At 37.3% G+C, this 24,797-nt stretch overlaps 1 protein-coding gene across 1 annotated transcript in view; it reads left to right on the top strand.

Annotated features, from left to right (window-relative positions):
* The window catches only part of ROBO2 (roundabout guidance receptor 2), a 477,419-nt gene that overhangs the window by 42,781 nt on the left and 409,841 nt on the right, over nt 1-24,797 (top strand). Inside the window, exon 2 of the mRNA XM_067299835.1 lies at nt 5,185-5,511. Coding sequence (XP_067155936.1) covers nt 5,185-5,511 — 327 coding nt within the window. The remainder of the gene's footprint in view (nt 1-5,184; nt 5,512-24,797) is intronic.

Here is a 24,797-nt window from a genome sequence, read left to right on the forward strand (position 1 = left end):
ACTTGTAAATTCCCCTTAGTTATTAATGAAATATTGAATGAGAACCTTGGCTATTTTATATTTTTTAAGTCCAGTAGTGTCCACTGGGCTATGGCAGTTTACATCAGCTCGCATCTGTCTCAAAGCAATATTTTTCTGAAAGAGTCTGAATTATTCCTACTAATATGTTTCTAATCAATAGATATTGGAAGCTGCCCTGCAGATGCTGCCTCCTTCCTTGACTTATTCCCTAAAAAAGCTGTTTGAGAGAGAGAATGCTGAGTTCTTTGGTAGAGCAGTATAAATAGATGTGGTGCTTTTGTCTTTTATATGGTCTCAGCAGAACTTTATCAGGAACCTCAAGAGCATTAAAGCAGAATGATTTTTTTTTTTCCAAAGTCGTCATATTGAACTAACCTCAAAATCCAAAGAGACTGAGATTAATGTTACTTTCTTGTGTAAGAATTTGAGTTAGATAAAGATGGATAAGTATTCTTTTTGATCTGCGGTGAAGATATAAACAAATGCTTACCTACTGTGCTTGCAAATGCTTACATACTGGGGTGTGTGATCAGCAGTGTTGTAGCTGACACTGAGGTCGTGTTGAGTGCTTTATTTCTTTTTCTTTCTTCTCTTTTTTTATTATTATTGTCTGATAGCATCAGGACAGAATGTCACTATATCTAATTCTTCTATAATTTCATTTGTTTTTTTTCCCCTTGTTTTTATATTAGTGTTAATGTAGAAGTATCCGAAACTGCTGCAGATGCTAGAAGTGCAGTAGCATCACAGATTTTTTGTTTGTTTGTTTTCGTGTGAGATAATCCTTTTGACTATTGAATTACGTTCAGTAACAAATTGTGGAGTACGTAGTTTGTGGCAGAAGTTTGTATAGAAATGAGATTAGGGCTTAAAGATACTCCAGGATAAAAGTATAGATAGAGAGGTAAGCTGAACAGAGATGGCTTATGTTCTGTCTTTTGTGCCAGTGATCTTGGCATATTTTGTTTAATTTTTCAGTATGAGCAAGGAAACATTACTATTAAAGGTAGAATTCTATAATAGACTTACAAATTATCTTAAAAAATTAATTATCCTGTGAAGTAGTAAGCAAAAAGATTTTGTTGATGAGCCATGCATGAAACTTGTCTTCTGGAGACAGGTAATAAGCAATCTGCAGTACCTATGTGAACCTGAGGATGCAACAAGTACACCAGAGTACTCTGTGAGTATGTATTAAGAAAAATATTAATGCTCTCCCCTTCATAGGTACAGCTTCATGGCAGCTTTGAATTAGTTATGATACTGTAGGACACTTTCCAAAGGTGTATTTTTGCCTAACCGTGTGTAACGGCTAATTTGAAGTCACTGCAGTCCATCATGACAACGACTACTTAGGGACTCTTAAATTCAGGGGTTATTCACGTGCGGTATGCATGCATGAGATATTTGTGTATTGGAAATCCTTGAGGGAAAAATTATGGGGAAGGAAACTGCATGGACTGTCCAGCATACAGCACAAACTGCCTGCTTTAGTGAAACAACTTGTCACCTTAAACACATTGTGGTTCCATCTCACCCTCCAGTGAAAGAGGAAGGAGTCTGTTCAGTTTAGTCAGCTCATGGAGTTAGTAATGTTTCTGTTTCTTCTGAGTTAGGTTGTATTTTTGAGAGTGTCTGTGGGGAGGGAAGAGAAAAGTCACAGTGGAAGAATTGAAACTTAACTAGGAAAACACCGTTTGGGGCGACTTCTTCCAGGCATGTAGATGGTGCCTCTATCTGCTGGAAGCAAGGCAATGGAATTGAGTTTTTGGTCCTGTTTGTTGTTGTTTCTAAATCAGAGCATCTTCCAGGAGTAGCTGCTGGTGCTCAGTTTCGAAGCGGGGAGTCTGCAGTGCTCTGTGCTCCTTGGGACATTGTTGGTTTTTCTGTCTTTTAAATCCCCATCGAAAGAAATAACATGCAGCACTAGCTAGCTGAAGGTGTGTGCAGACAGCGCAGGAACGCAGAGCGCGAGCTTCACCTCAGAGCCCAGCCTAAGCCTCCCTCCCTGCTGGCTGCCACGGCCCTGCTGCCCCGGGCTCACTGCCCCCTCCCCTTGAGCTGCCTGGCTTAACTAGGGCAGAGCGAGGTAAACATGAGTTTGGGGATAAACCTCAGTACTGAGGAGGGAAGAGTTATTCCCTGTGACCTGAAGAGGGGGTCTGAACTGGGCCTTATAAGGTGAAAGGTTTAATTCTTTCCAGAAGTAAGCTCTTCTCAAAGGATTGAATTAGGCCTGTAATTCTCTGTAAAACGTAGTTTTCTGACTTTTGGAGTGTTCTTAACAAGTATTTGTGTATAAGAAAACTACTTCATAGTATGGAGTTGCATAAGCTTTCATTTCTCTTTGTTACAAATGTAACTTTCTGATAACCGTTTTATCGAAATGTGATCATATCTGTTGTTCTGTGGCTTAAGCAAGTCATGCTGAAGTTTCAGAAACACCTCAGCTTTGGTGGTGTTCTTACTGGTACTACTGGAAGGAATTTCTTAACATAAAACCAGTGTTTTTAAGAGTAAGAATTGAAGTAAGTTGATAGACTTGTGTGCAGAGCATTATGTAGGTCTAGTCAATGTTTTAAGTCTGCTTTTAGTCTCATGTACTTTTTAAAATTTTTTAATGGCGATTTCAGTCCTCTTCAATGTTGTGTTTGGGGTGTAGTCTAGAGATGCTTTTTAACTGCAAATTCTCCAGCTAAACTTTAAGCATGTGTGTGTGAGGGGAGAATGAAATGTGGCTTTCTTTTCTAAATATACTCTGAGTATATTTGTGCTGAGATATAAATTGTTTGGGTTCTTAATGTCCTGGCAGTACAGATTATGGGTACATTTACCGTACTGTTAATAGGATTTAGTAGCCAAAGAAAGAGCCATTTGTGCAGCAATGTTATAACACGTTATTACTATGGCAAGTCCTAGTTTAATGATCTGAGTGCTAATGAAACAGAAGTCCAAAGGTGGATTCACTCAGTGAAATGGATCCTTACTTCTTTCCTCATAACTTCTGGAATAAATGAGGCATTGAAAATATTTTCAAATAAGTAATGCGTAGAACATATTTGACATACTGATGTTAAATCTCTTTTCTACTACCCAGCAAAATTGCTAATCAGAAAATTGAGATCTACATGTCTCACTAACCTGCAGAAGGTATTACACCTTGAATTTAAGAAGTGCAGTCCGTCCTATTGTACTAGAGTGTCAGCTCTACTCAAAGGATTTTTAGGATCTGTGCTAGAAAGGAGGATTTGTGCTAGCAATTAGGAAAGTTGATTTCATTTTTATGAAAAGCAGTTCTGAGCCACAAACTGCTGTGACCTGTTTGCTGCAGAGAAACTGTATGTCAAGCTAATATATTCTGATGAAAAATGCAGTGGTGGACTATTTCTGGGTTGTTGAAACTGAAGTCAGAAGTGCTGGACTTTGCATTTCTGTTGGGTGATGCTGTTCTTGCAGTTACTTGTCTCTACAATATGTCTTCTAATAGATATAATGGGAAGGATAATAAATGTGAAAGTGATAAACTTTTTCACCAAGAGTATTGCAATATTTGGCTAGTGCTATGGTACTACTACATTTTTTTGTACGAGAGTTCAGTGGAGATTTGGGGTGCTGTGACTTGTGCTGGTGAAACTGGTACAGGCTGTAAGGGAAGGGTGGCACTGGGACCCTCTCTCCCAGCACAGATCCCTTCCACATTCCCAACTTTTCCAGGATTCCCAGATTTCTATAGGGTGTCCCCTCCTTTGGCACCTCTCTTCTCTATTTCAGGACTTCAGTCCAATCTCCAGTTCTACTGACTTGGGGCAGGGGAACTGAGTGGGGAGGAAATGCAGGAGGACAGAAGAGTGGTGCGTCTAAATGGCTGCACAGAATGGTACAGAGCAAGGCACAAACTGAGTATTATAGAAACTTCAGTATTATCAACACCTAATAGTTTTGATGTTGTGAAGGCTTACCAATAGCATATTGCTCATCAGTACTGTAAAATAATAAAAAAATGATTTTGGTGGGTAATCGAAAGGAGGTGTTTTGGGGTGTATTACTTTGCAACAATGGTGGGATTCATTTCTCTACTTATTTTTACTACTGAAGAAAATTATGTGGAAAAAGTATATAACCACTTTCTTTCCAAGGCATACTGCAGTCAGACTGAGCCTCTGCAGTGCATTCAGGGACAAGCCAAGTTTCCCAGGTCCCTGTTGCGATGCATTATGTACAAATCTTGAAGCTGTTTGACTCTTGGTGACAATGTAATCAGGATTATGATACTGTGGAATCTAGGAATATTGCAGATAGGTTAGAAAGTGCATTTGTGGAGAAAAGATGATGGGTATTAAAAAGCAGAGTGAAGAAAATGAGGAATGCAAAAAGAAGAAAAGGGGAAATGGACCTAGGATCTTTTCTCAGACATTGAAGTCTCCAGTATACTTTCAGGTGCATGTGTACATATATTGTATTTGTATATGTGTGTACATGCATGCTGTTCACTGGAAAGTTCTAAAGTGCAGTTGACATGCACTGTTTTACTAGAAATTTATGAAAGAAGGGATAGTTGTCAGGTTTCAGGGTGTGCGTGTGTGTATATGAGGGATTTTTTTGCTTGTCATGTTCCTCCCTGCCACCCCCTATTTCCATACCTGAGCTGTTAGTGAAAGAGGGGTATAAAACATACTCAAAAATTGCGAAGAAGTGTTACCCAATAGGTGGTAAGACGCAGTGCTTTTGGAGATGTCCATCTGTTGAGTCTGGCAGATGAAAGGATGGGGGAGCAGCAGCTGTGAGTGGAATCTGGAAGGGGGCACAGGGATCTAGAGGCAAATGTCAATAGAAGGATTATTGGCTCAAGGAAAAGATCTTATGTCATGCGTGCATGTGTGTGTAATAGATCCTCCAGTCTGCATTTGGTGTGGATCTCTTAATGCCTTGGTCAGAGGTGTATTTCTGTACTCCAGACTCAGACTTTTAACTTTCAAAGTCTCTGACACAGTCTCTGTGATATCAGACAAAATGATAGATGTCATCTACATGCAGGTATTTGGGTTTTGTTTTTTCTTGGAAAACTTTTGCTGCATGAGCAGCAGAGGCTAACTTATGAGAATTTGTTATGAAGTAAAAGCAAGAGTAAATTGCTCTGTTCTTCCCCCTTGTCTCTTTCTCTAGGATCCCGCCTTCGCCAGGAGGACTTTCCACCGCGGATTGTCGAGCATCCTTCGGATGTGATAGTCTCTAAAGGAGAGCCGACAACGCTGAACTGCAAAGCTGAGGGACGGCCAACGCCCACCATCGAGTGGTACAAGGATGGTGAGCGAGTGGAGACTGACAAAGATGATCCGCGCTCCCACCGCATGCTGCTGCCCAGCGGATCTCTGTTTTTCTTGCGCATTGTGCATGGACGCAGGAGTAAACCTGATGAAGGAAGTTATGTTTGCGTCGCAAGGAACTATCTTGGAGAAGCTGTGAGTCGCAATGCATCTCTAGAAGTGGCATGTGAGTAAACTTTTATATGACTAGCACCGTGTAAAACTTTATAGTTGATGTGGTGCTGTCATCCAGCACTTGCACACAGTCAGAAGGTTGGGAGATAATGAGTGTAGATAAGTACAGTGTTTTGTAATTAACTATCACTCTTAGTCAAGTAATTTCTACATGCATTTATTCAGTGACGGTGACCCTACAGAATACGTGATTTATACTGAAGCAGGGTTCTAGCCAGTGTATAATGATGACTGACACAAGCATGGACAAAGGCTAATCTTCCTTTAAAGAATAATCTAATTTTTAAATTATGACTAAAGTTGGTTATACTGAAGCTAATGTGGAAAAATAACTATCATTTAATATAAGCTGCGCTGTCTGTTTCTCTTTATCTAGTCATCTGTTACTTCAGCAGAAACAGGCAGCTTCTTGGTGACTCATGTTCTGTACTGCTAGAAACCTCAATACCTTCAGCATGCTCCTCTGTCATAAACTCGATACAGGCGTCATTTATTATGTGAATGGCATGTGAAATTGTTGGTCATTTCTCATATCATCCAGAGCTGTCTTATTCTGTATCAATTCTCTTTGTCTTAACAGAGAAGCTGTCACGACTCTTTCAGAGACCACCCAGCGTGCATGCTCTGCTTCTAGTAGAGTTAGCAGAGACATTCATTTTATTCACACTGGAAACAAGCACATCATACATAAGATGCAACATTGTTGTATACTATTACTACTTAGTTTTATGGGTTAAAAAAAAAAAACCTAAGTTTGATCATTCAAAATCTCAACTACGGGTAGCTGTGTATTTTCATGTAAATGTGTGTTTTAATAATTTTATAAATGCTGTTCTCTTCTTGGACTTCAGTTTCTCTCCCCCCCCCCCCCCCCAAGTTCTTCATTTGGCAATAGCTTCATTAAAATGTATGTTTGACTTAAGCAGGGCTTCAACACAGACCTGTATCACTTAGTTTACACATTAGGAGGAATGTTGGTTCAGTTTCTTTAGAAAAAAATACCCCCTTCCCAACTTTATTACTGCAAGTCCGCAGACTTTTATAGCTAATGTTATGTAATCTAGAGGTTCCAGTCTTCTCACAGATTGCAGAAAATGCCCTTCCTGAAATATTTAAATGGTGACATAAGCTAAGTAGAAGAGTCTTGTTCACTGCCTCTTGCTTCTCATAACCTAGATTCAGAACTGTTTCAAATAAAAAATGAAAACAGTTTTCTTTTGGCACTCAAACAAGCCACCAGTATACATTTATCCAATCCACAAAAGCATTGAAGAATGTTAATTAGACTGGACAAACATTTAGAAATCAAGAGGAGGAAGGCAAATTTAAGAAGGGTAAACATGTCTCTACATAAATTTATTGGAGTATTTCTGGGTTTGCACGTGTGGTTTTTAAGCTGTCTGTTGAGAAAAATCTGAGAGGCGTAAAAATTTTGAAATCTCTATTTTCTTGCAGTCCTGTTGAGATTAAGACGTCTCCTGTCTGTGTTCAGAGGCTAGTGCAAGTTATGCCTTGAGTAATCAAATTAAACTGGTTATTTTGAAGTACAAAGGTGCTCTGTATTTCATCAGTTTTCACTGATCCCTACTTCAGTGTCTGATATGAGGCTCTTGTTACAGCATACCCAGTTTCTGGAGTTAGTTTTAACCACTGCAGCTGGTGGCAGGTCATGCATGAACTGTGTGTGAGATAAGAGAAGACTGTAAAAATAATAAAACCAGGTTTTGTTGTCAGAGGTATTTTAAGGCAGGATCATAGAACATGAAACTTGAGATCTGAAATGATAACCAAAGTTTTTGCTATAGCAACATGCACCTGACACCAGATTATTTTACTGTTTTCATAGCTTTGAAGTTTAACTGACTGAATTTTCCAATTAAACTGTGAGTCTATAGCAGGCATTCCTGCTTTGCTTAAATTTAGTAGTACTTTGTCTTTCCTTGAACCATACCATGGTTATGATTACAGGAAGGTTTTCACCAAAGAAAAATAAATAAACAGTGTAAATATTTATTTTCTTTTAGAGATTCTGCTAGTTTTATGCTCACTGATCCTAAAGATGCATAGTGTAGGATAACATGCAGTGCTGGCTGTGTATAGAAGGAATCATTTGGAGCATCTCACTGACAATTTTGCTTGGAGGATGAAAGCAAAACTGCTCAGTTCTCCTTGATTTTGAGAGTCCTTCCCCCTTTCTTCCCCTCATTTGACTTTTGGATATCAATTAAGTTTTCAAGTGACATTTAGAGAATAGGCATTTTAAGGCTTTTAACTGTTCATTCTAATGTCAGCATTTCTGCACTGAAGAGGATGGGAAGGTCTGTGAGAGTCCGTTTGCATGCTAGAGAAATGAGTTGTTGCTGACAGCCTGTTGTCAGCACGGGGTCCTGATTCACCTGTTCTCAACTAGTGCTGAAAACAGTCGAGTGTCCAGCATGGCTTGGACACCACAGCCCTGTGCAAGGGAGCTGTGACAGTCGCATGCTGCCAGGTCTTACTTGTGCTATCAGTAATGGTGTTGAAAACTGCTCTTTCCACACTAAGCTGTGCTGTTTTCATCACCCAAAAAAAGATGGTGGTTCTTTGCTGACAACAGGGTTTTGGATTATTATCTGACTGTAGGTGGCCTCAAATTGTGCCATTAGAGAGAAACTGCTGCTTTTTACAGGCGTAAAATGCTTGAGTCTGCTGTTTTTTTGTGAAAGAATCAGTAATTGCTTTACTTTGCTTATTAAATTGTCTGTCTCTGATAATGTGCATTTGCAAGTTTTGAATGATTTATGAACAAATATTTATTGGTTTTATGTATCTGCTGTTAAGAATGGTCATGCTTATACATTCAGATGATAGTCTTTGCCTGCTAATTGTGGTTCATTCTTCTTTTGTTTTTGATTTAATTTTTCTTTTTGTCCAAGGGCACCTGCCACAGAAGCACTCTCATTGAAAATCTTTTAATGTGTTCATATTTATTTGTAAACAGAGAAGAAAGAAGTGAAATCAGCAGGGGTGTGCAGTGATTCAGAGCATAAAGAGTAGCCCACCTTGAAGGCAATCATTTTGCCCCTTGGTTGATGAGCGATTTTTTCAAATTGCTGAACTCCCTAAACACTTATTGATCTAATAGCAGTTAACACCTTGCCCAAGCATGATGAATTTAGGTGTCAGTCCACCCAACGTATTTAAGTATATTTTTAAATCCATGACTATTCAGAGCATGTGAGCACAGTCAAAGGGAACTGAGCAGATGTTTATGTTTGTGCTGAATTATGTCCTTAGATGAATTGTTCAAAGTCACTGAAATTGAGGAACTGTGATTTGGGAAATTACTTAAACAACATCCTTCCTTAAACAACATTTTTATTTTTATTAATAGGAGCTTCCACAAAAGGAAGAAATAATTCTAATGTTAGCAATGAATCCTTTCTTCCACTGTGTGTGTGGCAAATTCTGGTGTAGTATTTTTATGTTTTATGGTTAAGCTATTCAAAACAAAGGTTCTAGTCCTAAAACACCTAAAAATAATTAAAATTTTTGCAGATTTTAAACTTTTTTTTAATGAAAGTAAACAATGGTTGGAATTATAATGAAAGTAAACAATGGTTGGAATTATTAGAAACATCTTAATGCTCAAATTTTCTTCGGAGGTTTTTAAAAAAGGAGTAGGTTTGAAGTAGCTTGTACTCTTATGAAACTTCTTTTATACCCTAAAAAAAAAAAAAGCATTTTTTTTTTTCTTCAATCTAAGAGTTGACATGATTGAACCTATGTTGTGGAGTTTTCCAGTGGGAATATCGGGAGACACATTTGCAATAGCTACCCTAGATAGGATTTCGGTTTCAAGTGCCGGGGCGCCAGATGTAAGCAACAGAAAGAGCGTGCGGGGTCCTCGCACTGACTCAGGCTGCCTCTGATCTAGCCTGAGTCAGTGGCAGCCCCCAGAGATAGCAGCTGGAGCCCCAGGTGTTAAATACGTGACAGCAGCTTGATCTATCGACCACTGTAAGAGAGGGCTTTGGCCTAAATGAAAATTCATGAAAAATTGATGAAGTCCCCAGATTTTTTTTTTCTTTCCTTTTTCAGTGCTGTGCCAATGCAGCGAGGAGAGATTAAATGAGGTGTTGAACGCTTTAGTGGCAAGGAGATGTGGTTCAAAGGTCAGGGGTCCAAGGAGGGGAAAAAAGACCAATTTTATACCTTGCTTTCCTCTAAAAGAAAACACAAGGCTTTTCAGATAAGCTGGGATTTCCTTCCATTTTAATATCAGAATAAAGATCAGGCATATTCACAAATAGGATTCTTTCTGGCCTGCATTGGCAAAGGGTGAGAGCATGTGGGTTGGTGCTAATAGAAAACAATGGAAGACTGATTCATAATTCAATTGGAGAACCAGAAATAGATTGAATTTTGTGACGGCAATATAAATTTGGACCTCCATCTTTCTGAGTCTGTGCTTGAACTGAAGTCACTTGGAGAAAGAAAAGGTCTTGAATTATTTATGTGTCACAGATTGCTTGAATAGCAGGCTTTGGAACACTCTCCAAACATAATGATCCTGTTTACGTTACATCCAAAACTAAATTATGTTTTATCTGTAACAAGAGAGGTTATAGCTGTACATTGAGTTTAGTGCAAAGAATCACATGTGTATTCCAAAGCAAGCATATACCAGATCTTAAACACGGGGGGAAAATAGTATTACAACATATCTGGTTTATTTGTAAAATTAAGTGAATAAAGGCTGAGAGGTATAAAATATATACTACCCAATCGTCTGTCCCATAATACTAATGACCACGTGCTGAAGCATCTGCAAAAGGCTACAATACTTTCATAATAATGGAGTTAATCCAGTTCCTTTGGATTTAGTTATTTAGGATAAAGACCACCTGCAAAATAGTATGAAAAACAGGGAAACGTATGTGATTATAAGATGGGTGGAAGATTTTCATCTAGTTTCTCTTCAACAAATAATTAAAAATATAAAAAATTATAATGAATTTTGTAATTGCAGTTTCAGAGTCTGATTTGCTTTGATCTGAGTTACTTTTATAGGCAGAGAATGCATCCTATTCATTTCCTTGCCCCCATTTGGTCCTCATCCTTCTCAGTGGAGTATCTGAAGCTTCCTATCTGATCTGGCAATCTCTGCTCTCACTTGACAGATGCCATTGATCATAGAAATTGAAGTGTTGGAGACTATGGTCCTTACAGAATACTGTGGATGATCTGTAGCAAGACATTGACAAGAGTCATGCTTTTCCATACTTTCCTTGTTTTTCTTTCTTTTTCCTTTCTTTTAAATATAACATACCAGGGCTATTATCATAGCATGTTTAATGAATACAAAATTCCCTTTGGAGAGGAAAATAAATTATATCATATTAGATAATCAGGGAAAAGGCAGATTTGATAAGATGGGGGGATACTTTAAATCTTCTCCTCTTCTGTGTACTTCTGAAGCTTGCAGTAACGAATTTCTGTTGATTAGCATGAAACCCTCAGGAATAGCATTGCAAGAAATCATTAAATAATATAGCATTGCTGTATAGGATATAAATAATTTTATTCTTACAGTCATTATTTGAAATTAGAAAGGTTCATAAACAGCAGTGAGTGAAGCCATATCAGATAATGCAAGACCTAGCTATTGTCTCATCCTAAGGTCTCCTTCTTCACTCAAAAGTAGTTCTCTAATTATTTAATTTATTAGTTTAGTGTATTAGTTGAGTATGTATTTCTGCTGCTTCTGATTTCATCTGGGATAAAAAGCAGAAATATTTGAGAGGGTCTGATTTTGTGCTAATGGCCACAGTGAGTTTATCTCCAGTTGTTAACACATTTCTCATGCTGTTCCGGATTGTGCTTCAGCCTTAACTTTTAAAGTGGACAAAACCAGTGCTTCTCTTGATCATCCAATAGGATCTAGACAGGTGACTGCATCGTTGCATCTTCTTTTCTTTTAATTTGAGCTCCACTTGGACATTCAGATCTGAATGTTAAGTTCAAGGCCTAATATGTTAATGAGTCCTCACATTTAAGAGCTGTCACACTGATGGCTGAAAGCATGTTCAATAACTTTCCATCTGCCAAATATCAAGCTGTGCAATGTCTCTGGTTTCTCCAGACCTTGCTCTTGTTCTCCATTTCTTTTTTTTTTGCTCTTTTCATGCTCTGGTCATCTTATAATAGATTGTTTGGCGGGTCTGCACAGCACCGTGAGCTTTATATAGAGATAATCATATTGGCACAACAAGCAAGTTTGGGTACTGGAAGTGTGTTCACTGAGGCAGCAAAGCACCTGAGCTCAGCTGCTTAGGTATGCCAGGAAGGGAACAGCAGCCTGGGGAAAATTTTCCTTAACAACTGAAAATTGCTTCCAGTGCCTGAACCAGTTAGAAAGTCTTTGCAATGTACTTTGCTGCACTTTGTAGACATACACTCTAGTATCATCCCCAGTTTTGTATTTTTGGAATAGGAAATCGGGGCTTCCCATATCTGGAAATGTTTAAAGAAGCTCTCTGTAGGATTTCTAATTTATTCCTTGAATTCTTCTGCCCAGGACTTGCTCTTTTTCCTATCAACAAGGAAAGCTTTTGACATTACATTTGTAGAACCTATTTGCAGTGCTCTTGACCTGATTCTGTTTCTAATAATTTCCTGCACATTTCCTCATTTGATTTTTATAGGCTTCCTTCATCCCTTGTCTTTGATTTTTATCAAAACCTGCTGTTTATACATCTTCTGAATGCCCTACCTGATAAAAGCTAAAGGGAACTGTTGATGATTTTACAGAAACCTTGAAGAAGATGAGCTATCAGCTGATGTTCTGTTAGTGTTCATGTCTCATGCAGTCATTTTTTGCTTGACCTTTTTCTAATTCTAGTTAGTCTGGAAAATACAGGAGAGCAAGATAATGTTACTTTTTTTTATTTTACACCTCTGTTCTCTTTGCTCAGAAACCTGTATGCACTATTTGAGTATTAATTGAAATATTGGCTATTGTTGGAGTATGCCTCAGACATGTGCTACTTTATGATGTCAAATTGGATTAAAAAAAAATCATTTGAAGCAGCACTCCTGACCATTCATTTGCAAACACTGCATGATGTAAATACTAACAGAGTTTTATTGCTATGCTAATTAACAGAAGTCATTAGGGTGAGGTTGGTGGATGTTATATATTAATAGCATTTTATTCTGATAATAAGTTTGTTTGATGAAAAAAGAATTTTATCCTTTTTTTTTTCTCTCCTTTTTGTTCCCTGTCTTTGTTCAAAGATGGTGTTCGGTGTCCTCTTCCTCCCTGCCCTGATCTTGGAGGAATAAAATTTAATCATAGCTTTTGGTGATACTTCAAATGCTCACACAGAAGTTTTACTTTGAGCAGGTTTCAAATGTTTGTTGGCACTTTTGTGGGGAATGAAGCGGTGGTTATGGTACATTTCTCCTTGCTTAAATTTTTCAGGTGGCAATGATGTGAATTTATGAATGCTCTGGGAATTGCTTCCTCACATTAGAGGAGGGAGGTGCCCCCAGTTACTTTCTGCTGTCGCAGAAACCTGTCCCCTGTTGTACAAAGGGGTGCAGAGGAGCAAAGACCTAGGAGTCCTGGATCACCTGTATTCTCTGCAGCCATATCTTACTGCACCTTTCAGAAATGTTTCAAGCTGCATTTTGAAAACTAGTTTGATTACTCTCCTCTTCATCCCCTGAGCACACTCCAATCCCTGTTTCTGTCGGAAGCTGTCTTAGAACTTAGGTCTTCTGATGGTGAGAAAAATAATTCTAAAATTTCCAATGTAAATGTAAATGTGATTGGTTTATGCCTGTTCTTGTGTTAAGTTTTTTCTTTACTTGTTTTCTCCTCTTTATATTTATAGACCACAATGGTATCCCCCTCATCTTTTCTTTCACTAGGCTAAACAGGGAAAGCTTTTGGAAAAAGTTTGATCCTAGTAGTCCTCATCACCTTTTAGAGTTTGCATTCATTTTCTGAGACATGGGTGCCTAGAACGCGCACAGTGTTTCAAGAGCTGCTTTGACCTATGCATTATGAACTAGTGTTAATTTCTGTCTTCACTGGTACCTTGTCTATCCATCCTGGGTTCACATTTGGCTTTATTTATTTATTTTATTTAGTAGCTTGTAGTCATCCTGTAGTAATCTGATACAGCAAGATCTTTCTCGTCCTCCATGATTTTTGTGACAGATGAGCTTCCACTTTCCAGCCAGTTTCCCTGTAAGGGGAAAGTATATGATCTTGTGCTTTCTACTTTTCCACTTCATCTAGTGTCTCCTACACTAGTCTTCAGTGTTATCCAGTTCTTCCTGTATAATGTGAAATTCCTGTTGGGTCCCTCTGGGCTTGTTGCCTAATCTTGTAAACCAAAGTAGAGAAGGTAGCTTTAGCATTCAGAATTGGCAGTCTTAATGCACCCGTATCTTGCTAGAGGACTTTGCTTCTACTGTTTGGACTTGAATTTGCCTCTTGCCCACCCCTCTTACAAAATGAAAATAAATGTGAAAGAAGTAAGTTTCTGTCCGTCTGTGAACAGAATGTCGCCCTGCCTCTCGGAAAGCTTGAGCCACACAAGTGTTACTCATGGGGGGAAATCCTTTCACTGACTCTTATTCTGCTTCTGTTATTGTCTCAAAACGCCAATTCATACATGAGAAGCTCAGAAGAAAAATATTCCCAGTTGAAGTGGTTTAGGTGAGAAGTGATCTTGTAGAAGAACTGAGGTTGACTAATCTTTTGAATTACTTCAAGATCATAATGTACGCAAAAAGTTCCCTGTCCGCTATACATGTGCGCACACACAAAAGCACAATTCAGAAGTACCAATGCATGAGGAAAAAAAAACAAAATAATTCATTACAACTCTCTAACTTGAACTTTTGGAATTAATTAGCATTATACTTAGCATACTTGGTGACTGACATTATTAAAACTGACATTATAATTTTATATTTTAGCAGAGACAGATAATAAATAAAACTTTAGGTGTGGATAGAATGTAAGAATTCTTGCCTTGTCCATAAGAGCCCTGTTAAAGTAGCCATGTAAAAATTTCTTAGTTTTTATTTTTTCTGAAAGAAAGAAATCAGTGATGTTTTGAAGACAGCTTTCAGGTTTTTTTGCCAGAATAAATATGAATTCTTTGCAGGCTTAACATGCACAAATAGCCTTTGGAATATGCAGATTTTCAGCTGTCAGTATGAAGAGACATTTCAGTTGCAATATGGTCACACACTGGTTTTGACAATGCTGTATTTTCATTGTCAGTTTTGAAAACTGGGGCCATGGTCTCTGTTTTCAAGAGTCCTTGCCTTTTTTTTTTTTTTTTTTTTTAAAAAAAAAAAAAAAAAACCTTGGAGGCAATGCCATAATGCCCTTTTGGGTCACACCAGTGGTGGTCCTTCTAGCTCAGTAGTATGTCTGACAGTGACAAAGAAAGACACTATTTAGGTAAGCACACGAGCCTGGACATTTTAAGTGGCTCATTCGCCTCGTGGATGCTGGGAAAGTACAATTGTTGGATTAAGAAAATTAGAGACTGCCTACCAGCAGGAAGAGAGATGGTTGTAAATACAGACTGTTTGATTTGACTGCTTTTAGTAACTTCAGCAAACTTGTATCTCCCCTCAGTCCACAGATACGGAGTGGGCAGCTCGATGCTCAGTGTACTTTCTGCAATTGCTGTGGCAATTCTTTTTGATCAAACCAAAAGCTTCACTTAACATCTTTCTTTAGAGACCATCAGAAGGCAGTAAGTTTATGTCCAGATTACAACCGGAAGCATTACAGAGAGGGTTTTTTTGCTTCCCGCCTCAGTCCAATAGTACTTCAGAAAGTAGCTCTTAATTGTAACACTTTTTAGGCAGTCTTTTCTTTCTGCATTCACAAAATGGTCCTGGAATGTTTCTTGAGGTTTTAATTTCAACACATAGCTTGTGCTCTTAAAGGAAGAAAATATTTGCACACAAGAAAAAGCCTTTAAGATATTTTAGTGGTTTCATTTCTTTTTTTTTGTTATTTGTTTAGAATCAGAAAAAGGTAGAGGTTGTGGAAAACCTACAGTAGTTGAAAGGTATGGATGAAATGCTGAGCTGCCTTAATCATTGCTGAAATATTTTTTTTGTCTTTACTGCAAGATTGTCTGTGTGAAAGAGATGTGTACACAGAGTTAAGAGTTCCCTTTATACCTCTGCACCTCGCTTTTGTTTCAATTGGAGTAGAGAACATTTAGAATGCTTTTTAGTTAAGCTGGTAACAGAAACCTGTATAAGAGCAATTTGGGTGTACAATAGAAATTACTGAAGCAAACTAAAAATGGAAGGAACCTTTTGAGGCTCTGTCAGGATGGATTTCTTTTCTAGCAAAGCATCTTGACTGCTAAAGAGTAAATGTCAAGAAAAATTAACTTGAAATTATTTTTAAAGTATTTGCTTTTCTGTTCCATCTATGTTGTTTCTAATGCTGCCTCCTCATTTATATATATTTCAAGCATTACAGTCAGCAACTAGAAATCATGTCGTCTTCCTCAGAGCAGTCTCATTTCTGGGTTTATCAAATTGTTTTCTGTCTTTGGACTGTTGGGGGTGTAGATGAAGAGGCAGGGTGCCCCTGGGAAATGTAGTTTGAACCCCTTAGGTGCTCATAGATGCATAAGTTAGAGCCCCCCACTTGTTTAATGAGCAACCATTAATTTCTTATCCTATCGTTTCACTGTAGGAGAAATTTAAATGCCTGGTTTGAACTTGTAAATTCCACTCCTGGAGGTGCGTGCCTGGAAGCCAGTCATGCCGATACTGAACATCCTCAGTCTCTTCTTGGAGATTGAGCCATGCACTCCAGGCTGTCTATCATGTTTGCTGCAGAACTAAGAAAAGCCACATCTTCTCATGTGATACCTTAATTACAAGGATATTCTTCCTTTTCTTTGCCTCCCTCTGCCTACTATAGAAATGTGATTTTCTTCATGCTTTTTTTTCAGATTGTTTTCCAATCTGAACAGCATCTAATTATCAGGCTATTAGTTTCCATTTAGTTTTGGACTTTTTTTATAGGTCTTACATTTATTATGTAGTACATTAACTTTGATCATATCAATCTTATGGGATGATGTGGAAATGTTAGTTTGTTTTTTCTTTCAGGGATTGCTTACTATAAACAGACTTCTTGGGAAGGGTGCCATAGGGAAAAGTAATCATGGAAATCCAAACAAAGAGGGCTCCTTTGTCACCCCCCCCCCCCAAAAAAAAAAAAAAATTGGCACCTCAAAAAAAAAAAGGGGAGCGGAAGGGGAAGGCAGGGGCATCAGTTTGATCTTCACACTGCAGAATTGCTTCTCTTTCCTTACCAGTGGCATTAGGCTGAATGAAATCTCCACTGAAGCCCATGACGTTGTATTTTGTTACCAAATTGGAAGTGGGGAGTTTGGAACAGAGTCCTAGAGCTCTTTCTTATTTTTTTTTAACTGGATTTTCTTAGCAGATAACTTGCTTGGATTGTAAAGACTTATTTTCACTTGCTAGAATAAAATCTTGTCTTTGACACACTTCTGCATATAACCTACTTCCTAATTTTGCCATTCATCAAAATATTTTGACTGTTCATCATAAATACACTGTGCACATGTGCAGATGTAGGTTTATATGTCACTTTTCTCATTTTACACCTGCATGTTGAACAAATGAGAAAGTGGTTTCTGTCTTATCAAAACCATTCACAGTTGTTTTTATTCCAATGCTGCAGTTGTGCTTAAAAATAGAGTTTAATAATATCCATTTTCACCTCTCTTGCGAATGATTTAGCCTTTGCAGAATGATTCATTACAAGGAATAGATAGAGTTAAAGTTAACAGCTACGTGAAAGGAACAGTTTTGTATCTGCATGTTTTAAAGTTCCTGACAGTGATACACAGAACTGGTGCACAAACAGGGCATAGTCCGGGGTATATTTATGAATAATACATTTATTTGCTAATATTATGGGAATATGTATCCTCAAATTATAATGAAATATTGACAATATTGTTTAGAGCCTATACAGTATACAATTATTTTATAAATTGCTAATTATCATTGAAACCCATTAAAGTTCTGAAGTAATGGACAGTGCAGGGTTTCCTGTGTCATCTGCCACTGCCTGTGTTTCAGAGAAGCTTCTTTGTGCACACTGTGTTCCTAACGATTTAATTGCAGTACAAAATGTACATATTTCTGTCACCTCTCACTGGATACTGAAGCCTGTCTGTGACATTATGTACTCTTTTTACTCCCTTTCCATTAGTCTAGTACATATGCAGATAGTGACAGAAGAAATAATAAATTGATTTATTTTCCCCAGATTCTGACTCACAAAACTAATTGAACATCCTGACACTGTTTTTCTGGTTTCAGTGGTCTTCCCTTCAGCCTCTGTGCTTCAGCTGTGATATCTGTCAGATATGTATAAAACATTTTACAAGTAGACTGAAAGCATCTCTAGGAACTTAAGGGGCGATGTAAGGATCTGTACTTGTTTCCATATGTAGCCTCAACTGCAGGGAGCAGCTGTACTCTTCTGCCAGCCATTCTTCCATCGCCTATCCCAAAGTCCTCAGTTGAGGTGACCTCTGAAGTGCCTGGTACAGTGAGTGATGTAGTTAATGAGATCCAGCGACACCATGACCCTGACCTCCTTGTGGCCCTGGTTTTCCTCATCCATCTTCCTAGCCCTGCAGGCTGTGATGTGCTATATGGAAACAGGATTAAACAAGTGTGAATAAACAAGTTCAAAGCTTTCTGTCATAGTTGCCAACACAGAACAGCAGGAAAGTGAGACATTAATAACCCAGTGCTGGGGAGATATGCTTTTTTTGTTTTGTTTTTTTTGTTTTTTGCCATAAGAGCACCTGGGGAAAGTACCACTTTATACGTGATTAGTGTTTTTTCCATGCCAGGAAAAGTTTGTTTAAGACTGCCATGAAGGCTGCAAGACTTGGTATCCCCTTCTTCCTAGTCATGAAGTTGGTGGTGAAGTCAGACCAGAGAGAGTAATCCATCATTTAAGACTTCATCCAGAAAGATATTTAAAAGCCCATTATGAAAGCAGCACCCCTTATTTGTATCATGTGTTATTTGGGCTTTGATCCATCAGAATTAATTGGTGTTGGAAAAAACAGTTTAATATGTAAGATAATCCTTAAGAGAATATTCTTGGCAATACAAGAGGAGTTTGGTACTTCTTCATAGCACAAAACAAGACCTGATTCTCTTAATATGATTTCAGCTTGAATCTATTTCTGTAGGTAAGACACTGAGATAACGTACGCTTTTCTTCTTGTGACAGTGGTTTAGGTAGTGTCTGTCTTCTCTTTGTCAAGGTGCTTTCTCTTTACCCTCTGGCATTTTCTGATCAGTTGCCTAGTTGGTGATTAAATACATTCATTTAGTTCAGTGGGTCAGAGCTGTTGTGGTGGATGGAAAATTACTGATGGATTATCAGTTTCATCACCTCTGACATCTGGCCTTAGCATAGTTCATCATCTGAGAATTCATAACGCATTTGCCTGAGCAATAACATGCTCAGCTACCTGTGTGATCATGGATCTGGGTACTGGGAACATTGTGTTCAGGATTGATAGGACAGATGTCACAGAAATTAGAAGGGCATCATCTTTTGTAGTGATAAAAACACCCATTAGTACTGACTACTAAAGAGTGCACTAGGGTCAGTACAAAGCCTAGGTGAATTACAGCTTTGTAACTTACTGTATTTGTCTTTTCCTGTAGTGTTTCAAGAAATAGAAGTCCCACAGCATTCTCTCACCGTATTTTTGCAAATCTTTTTGAAGTGGGGGTGCTGGGTGTTAAGCTAAAAGCTAGTTTGAACTTGTACATATTGTACATATTCAATAACCGAATATGCGACAGTTCTTTTATCACTTAATAAATATTGTTCCTTATTTCTAAAACTCATTCATTTCTTCCACAGAGAAAAATTTTGCTGCAATGTGAGAGAATGGTTGGACGTATAAATTCTTGCACTCTAGCCTGTGATTTTACTCTACTTCCCATTTGTGTTATGCACTTTACAAAATTTTCTTCAACTAGATGGGCTTTTTACCCACTGTATAGGAAGCGATATGAGAGGAGGAGGGTGAGGAGAGAGAGAATGGGAAGTTACTGGGTGAAAAAGAAAAGACAAAAAAAAGGCTTATTTAGAAGAAGTATCTCTGTGTTCTTCTGGAGTTAAGACCTTCTAAGATTTTTTTTTTCCTGGTTTTATTGAAGTGCCTTATGGTTTACTTAGCATTTCAGAGAAAAAATAACTTGAAGTTGATATTTACTCCTGATGGCATGTTCTTTATTTCCAGTAAACACTCAAGATATAAGACAACATTAGAGGTCCTGAATAAGGTTATTAATGGGTAAAAGGGAGTTGCCCTCTCCTATTGTTGGACTAACTAAACATAAATGTATGGAGCTATACTGCAAGAGAACAGTTCTAGAGTATCTGCAAAACTCTTCTTGTTCATTATGTATCACGGTTCACTGGAGAGACAGTTGCAATGTAGTTGCACTTTGACTTAAGGATGTTGCTGTTATCTAACTCTTGAGTTTACTGGCTTTCACTGATAATGTATACATCTCAAACGTTAAGTGATGCTTAAATGTCATTTTGTAGAGTATGAATAGCTATCTGTTCCTTAAGGCATATTTTGTAGTCTGGATAATGACAGGATAAGAGGTATAGTTTTTCAGAATGTGTTGTGGTGTGTAATGATCTTCCATCGAGGAATTAGACATCAACTTTGGCTAAAGTCACTGCTGCTGAAATGGAACCCAGCAACAGAGCAGGTATTTAACAGCTGCACAGAGGGGTGTAATAGGAGCGAGCTCTCTTACTGTTACCGTCTCCAATCTATCATTATCTTTCATATTTGAAAATGATACAGCCAACATTCCATAAGGATCCCTGGTGACTAGCAGAGAAATTTCATTAAAACAGCAAGAAGCTTATATCAAACCTTAGGCCCAGGTATTTATAGATTGAGTCCTTGGTGTTTGTATTTTAAGGTCTTTATTTTCACAAAGATATATATACCCAGAAAGCACCAGAAAGTGACTTACAGGGCCTAGTTCTTCCAGCAGATGCTTGATTTAAAGCAGGTGAAAATGTCCAAGTGATTTCAATCTAATTTCAGTAGGAACTTTAAGTAAATAAAAATGTTATTTATAAATTACAGAAATAAGACCAACTGTTTAACCCCCTTCCCAATATCAAATACACATCATGTGCTATAAAAGAAATGTAAAGAAAATAATGGGCGTGAACAGTTTAGCAACAAGTCAGATATCAGTTCCAAACAGCTGTATATTCAGGAAAATTTTAAAAAGTTACAGAAAAAATAATAAATGCCCAAAGAATTGAGTTGCAGGTTTCACAAATGCATTTTTTTTTGTAGCCTTTCTATATTGTGAGCTGTGAAGCAAATTTACCTAATACTTTCCTGGGATGTTGACCTCCAAGATGCAACTGATTGTTAGGATGTATAAGGTGAAGTGAAATCTAATAATAGTCAAGAAACCTCAAGTTTATTTATTGTCATTGTTCTTTGTCTTGCAGAGTGGTCCAGACACCTCAACTAGAATGGGGTCTCATTGTGTGAGGCTTTGAGCAAATAAAATGTTAAATCCATGACGTGTTCAACTTTATAAATTAAAATGATGAGAAGGAGATTTTAGAGAAGTATTACTTTTACTACTTAAAGAATAATAAAACTTCTCTATGTTGACATTATACTATCTATTAAGAAATGTCTTTATAGAAGAAAAATTGCTTGGTTTAGTTCTGTAGTGAGGCTAATAGTCATTTTTAGAATGATAGAAGATACAACCTTTTAATTTTTTTTTTCCTGAGAGATCTGCAGTTTCTTTTTCTTTCTGCTATTTTAAAGTGTTTCAAATACCTAATCCCTCCTCCTCCTCCTCTTTTAAATCATCAACTTCACGATTCATTTAATATAGCGGTTCCATAGAGACATCTTTTAATTCTTAATAGTTTACAAGTATGACATTTGAAACCTTTAATGCCATGTGCAGCCAAAGGGGAAAGATGCTTCAGAAGGATGTAAAATGATTGATTTTTCCAGAGGATTAACCTGTGGTTTTATTGCTAGGACTAAAATAAAAGTCACGCCCAAACCAGTATTTGTATCAGTTAATGAATAAATACTGTTCAAGCTTTTAAGTTTTTGGTGGCCTCAAAACACTGTTGCTGTTAAAAAGTAAAGCTGAGTTAAACCTCTGTTGAAACAGGATGCAGAAACAAAGTTTCTTGTTTTGTTCAGTTTGTTATTCCCACTGGGGTTCTGATATATTCTGATTTTTCTCCTTTTCACTAATAATCCATCCAGGTTTTGAATTGGAGTGGATGAGATAGTACTGTGGCATCAGTTCTTTCTTTTGCTGCACAATTCCTTGTATTATTATCCCTATTTCCCAAATTTTTAACTAATACTTCCTTATCTCAAAAGAATTTGAGAGGCTAAGTATATTGGCAATGTGAAGTGTTCAGATAATGCAAGTACCCTAGGTAGTTAAGACAGGTTCTGCTTCTGTTGATATAAAAGCATCAGTTGATATGATCAGTGTTTAACCACGTGTAACTTGGTACGTAGGTTGTTCTTTGAGCTCAGAGAGACTTCATATGCATATGGCATATAGTTTCCTGACGTATCTGCAAAGGTACATTAGTTTCAACTGCTGCCTTAGTTTACTTTTGATAAGTACCTTGAATTTATTTAGAAGAGAAAAATAATAAGACAATATTAATGTAGAGGGGGATTATCCAAAGGTGTTGAAGAACATATGCAGTAACTCAAAATGACTTTTAACCCAAGTTTGACATTTGACTTGCCTTGGAGTTGATATATCTTTTGAGACCTCTAGCTTATAATCAGCTTCATTAATTCGTGTGACTTTTTTTTTTTGCTGCTTTTTATTGACACATAAGCTGCATTATTTTAGAAAATGAATTCCAGTTCTTTGTCACAATTCCCCGTTACAAAAGTGAAATAAGGTGAAACTATACGTACGCTTATAATATGACAATAGTTCTTCTCTTTCACTGGGGGAAGCATGCAGGAATTATCAAGTTAGACCCTAGAATTTGCATCAATTGTTGTGATGTCAAAGCTGCCATATTAATATTCTCAGTTTTCCATTTCAGTGGTTAAGCATAATGCAGATCAATCTAATGACGTTTAGGTACACTATGTACTTCTTGCCTTTACAGCTGCACGGTTTTGAGTTATAAAAATAAGCTTTTTAAAACATATAGTCATAACTGATTAAAAAACTGTTGTTTTAAAGAAAAGGTGAATTTAAGAAGGAAGAAATTTAGTAAGTTTTGTATGGTTTTCTGGTAATAAAACAAACTGCCCTGTATTGAGAAACAGGGTTTAAAACTTTAAATTTGTAGGTTTTGTTTTGACAAAGTTTTTATTTGGCCTTAGGTGGGTCTCAGAATGAAAGCTATTTTTACAAAAGAGAACCATCTTTAACATTTATTGGGGTAAATGACGTTCACTGCTTTATTATCTAGGTCTGTCATTGTATTTTTCCAACTAAATGCTGAGAGGAAAAATGAGAAAGCTCCCGTAAAAATAAAAAATGTATGCAGTGCTTGAGATCGTTAGATTCAGAGTTGCAAAATCAAAGCCTTCTCGAATTTATGCCAGGAGCCTTAAAAATGTGTTGCATCATAGCCTAACCCAAAGCTTTGTTCTGCTATATACAATATACTGCATTTTGGTGATACTGCAAGCATTCAAGTATTAAAACCATTTTGTCTTGTGTTCTGTCATCACAACAGTGTAACAGTCTGGTAAAATAACATCACAAACTACATCTGATGGATTAAAAATTGAATGTAGATGGCCTATATTTCCTTCGTTCTAACTCTCCTCCCATCTTACTGACCCTAAGGCTAATATAAGCCTTCTATTCATGCTGCATAGCTAAATACGGACACTTCTGTGGTGGTCACCAGCCGGCAGCCAGAGGAGTTTGTGTATTTGGAAATGGTGATGTTTTATTATTAAATCTGAAAAAAAATCAGCAGCAGTCAAGTGCATCTCTCGAATGTAAATGCTGGGCAGTGTGATGATGAATAAGCTGGCCTATCTTTTTAATTGACTAGTTTTGAAGAAACTTAACCACTCAGTTTCCTTATGAGTCCCTGTGGAGATGCTTTTAAAAGGAAGAAATTGTAGATTGAGACACTACAGGAGTATTGATTTTAGGTCTGTTACTGGGTTCTAGTGTAAAAGATAAGCACGGTATGGAACAAACTGTAGCACAACCTTCATAACTATTTTTGCTGCTGCACAACTTTACTATGGAATCAGATAAGGTTGCTTTATTTTAATCTATTTATCACTTTTGAGGAATCTTTCCTAAAATTATTTCAGTAAGAGAGATGTTGTAAAGACAAAAGAGAAGTTATTTTGGCTCCTTGTGGCATGCATATTTGAAAATTAATACAGGGTGGTTTGTAACAAGTGACATCTCTTTCCATAGCGTCTTTAAAATGCTAGGGTTAGCCTAGGAATCTTGAACAATTTCAACAAACTTATTTTTTGCGTAGTGGTTCAGTTAAAGAAAAGTTAAAGTGCATGGAAGCAGGGAGGAGGGTGATTTATGCTTTTGACTTTATACCTCTGGCTGTTCCTGGCTTTTGGTTAGCATGTGTGTTTGAGAGGCACTCATGGCTCCTGTCATGCCAGATATGAATTTGATCATAAAATTACCAAGTCCTGACTTGTTTGCTGAGGTGCTTAAATATGCTTGGGGGTGTGTGTGCAAATATTAGCTCACATATATATTAACTTAGGTTACTAGAAGCTAAAGTAGGGCAGATTCATTCATTATGTAACAACATAACTGGGTTTTTAATTCAGTTACAGCAGTGGTACATTTGTCTTTGTGATGTGCTTGTTTCTGAGGATAAAATGAAGTATTCAGTGTATGTCTGTGGGGAATGTGTGTATACATATATATTTAAATATATGTGTGTATGTGTGTATATATAAATATATATATACACACATTATATGTGTGTGTGTATAAATATATATATACGCATTTTTTATATATATATATGTGTGTGTATATATATAATGTAAGTGGGGTTTTCTTTTTTCCTGTTTGCAGATTTTCGTATTGTTCTTATCCTAGAGTATGATGTCTGAGTACAAGAAGTAGCGTTAGCAATGCTCTGTGTAT

This window comes from Apteryx mantelli, chromosome 1, assembly GCF_036417845.1.
Source record: "Apteryx mantelli isolate bAptMan1 chromosome 1, bAptMan1.hap1, whole genome shotgun sequence".
Taxonomy (NCBI): domain Eukaryota; kingdom Metazoa; phylum Chordata; class Aves; order Apterygiformes; family Apterygidae; genus Apteryx; species Apteryx mantelli.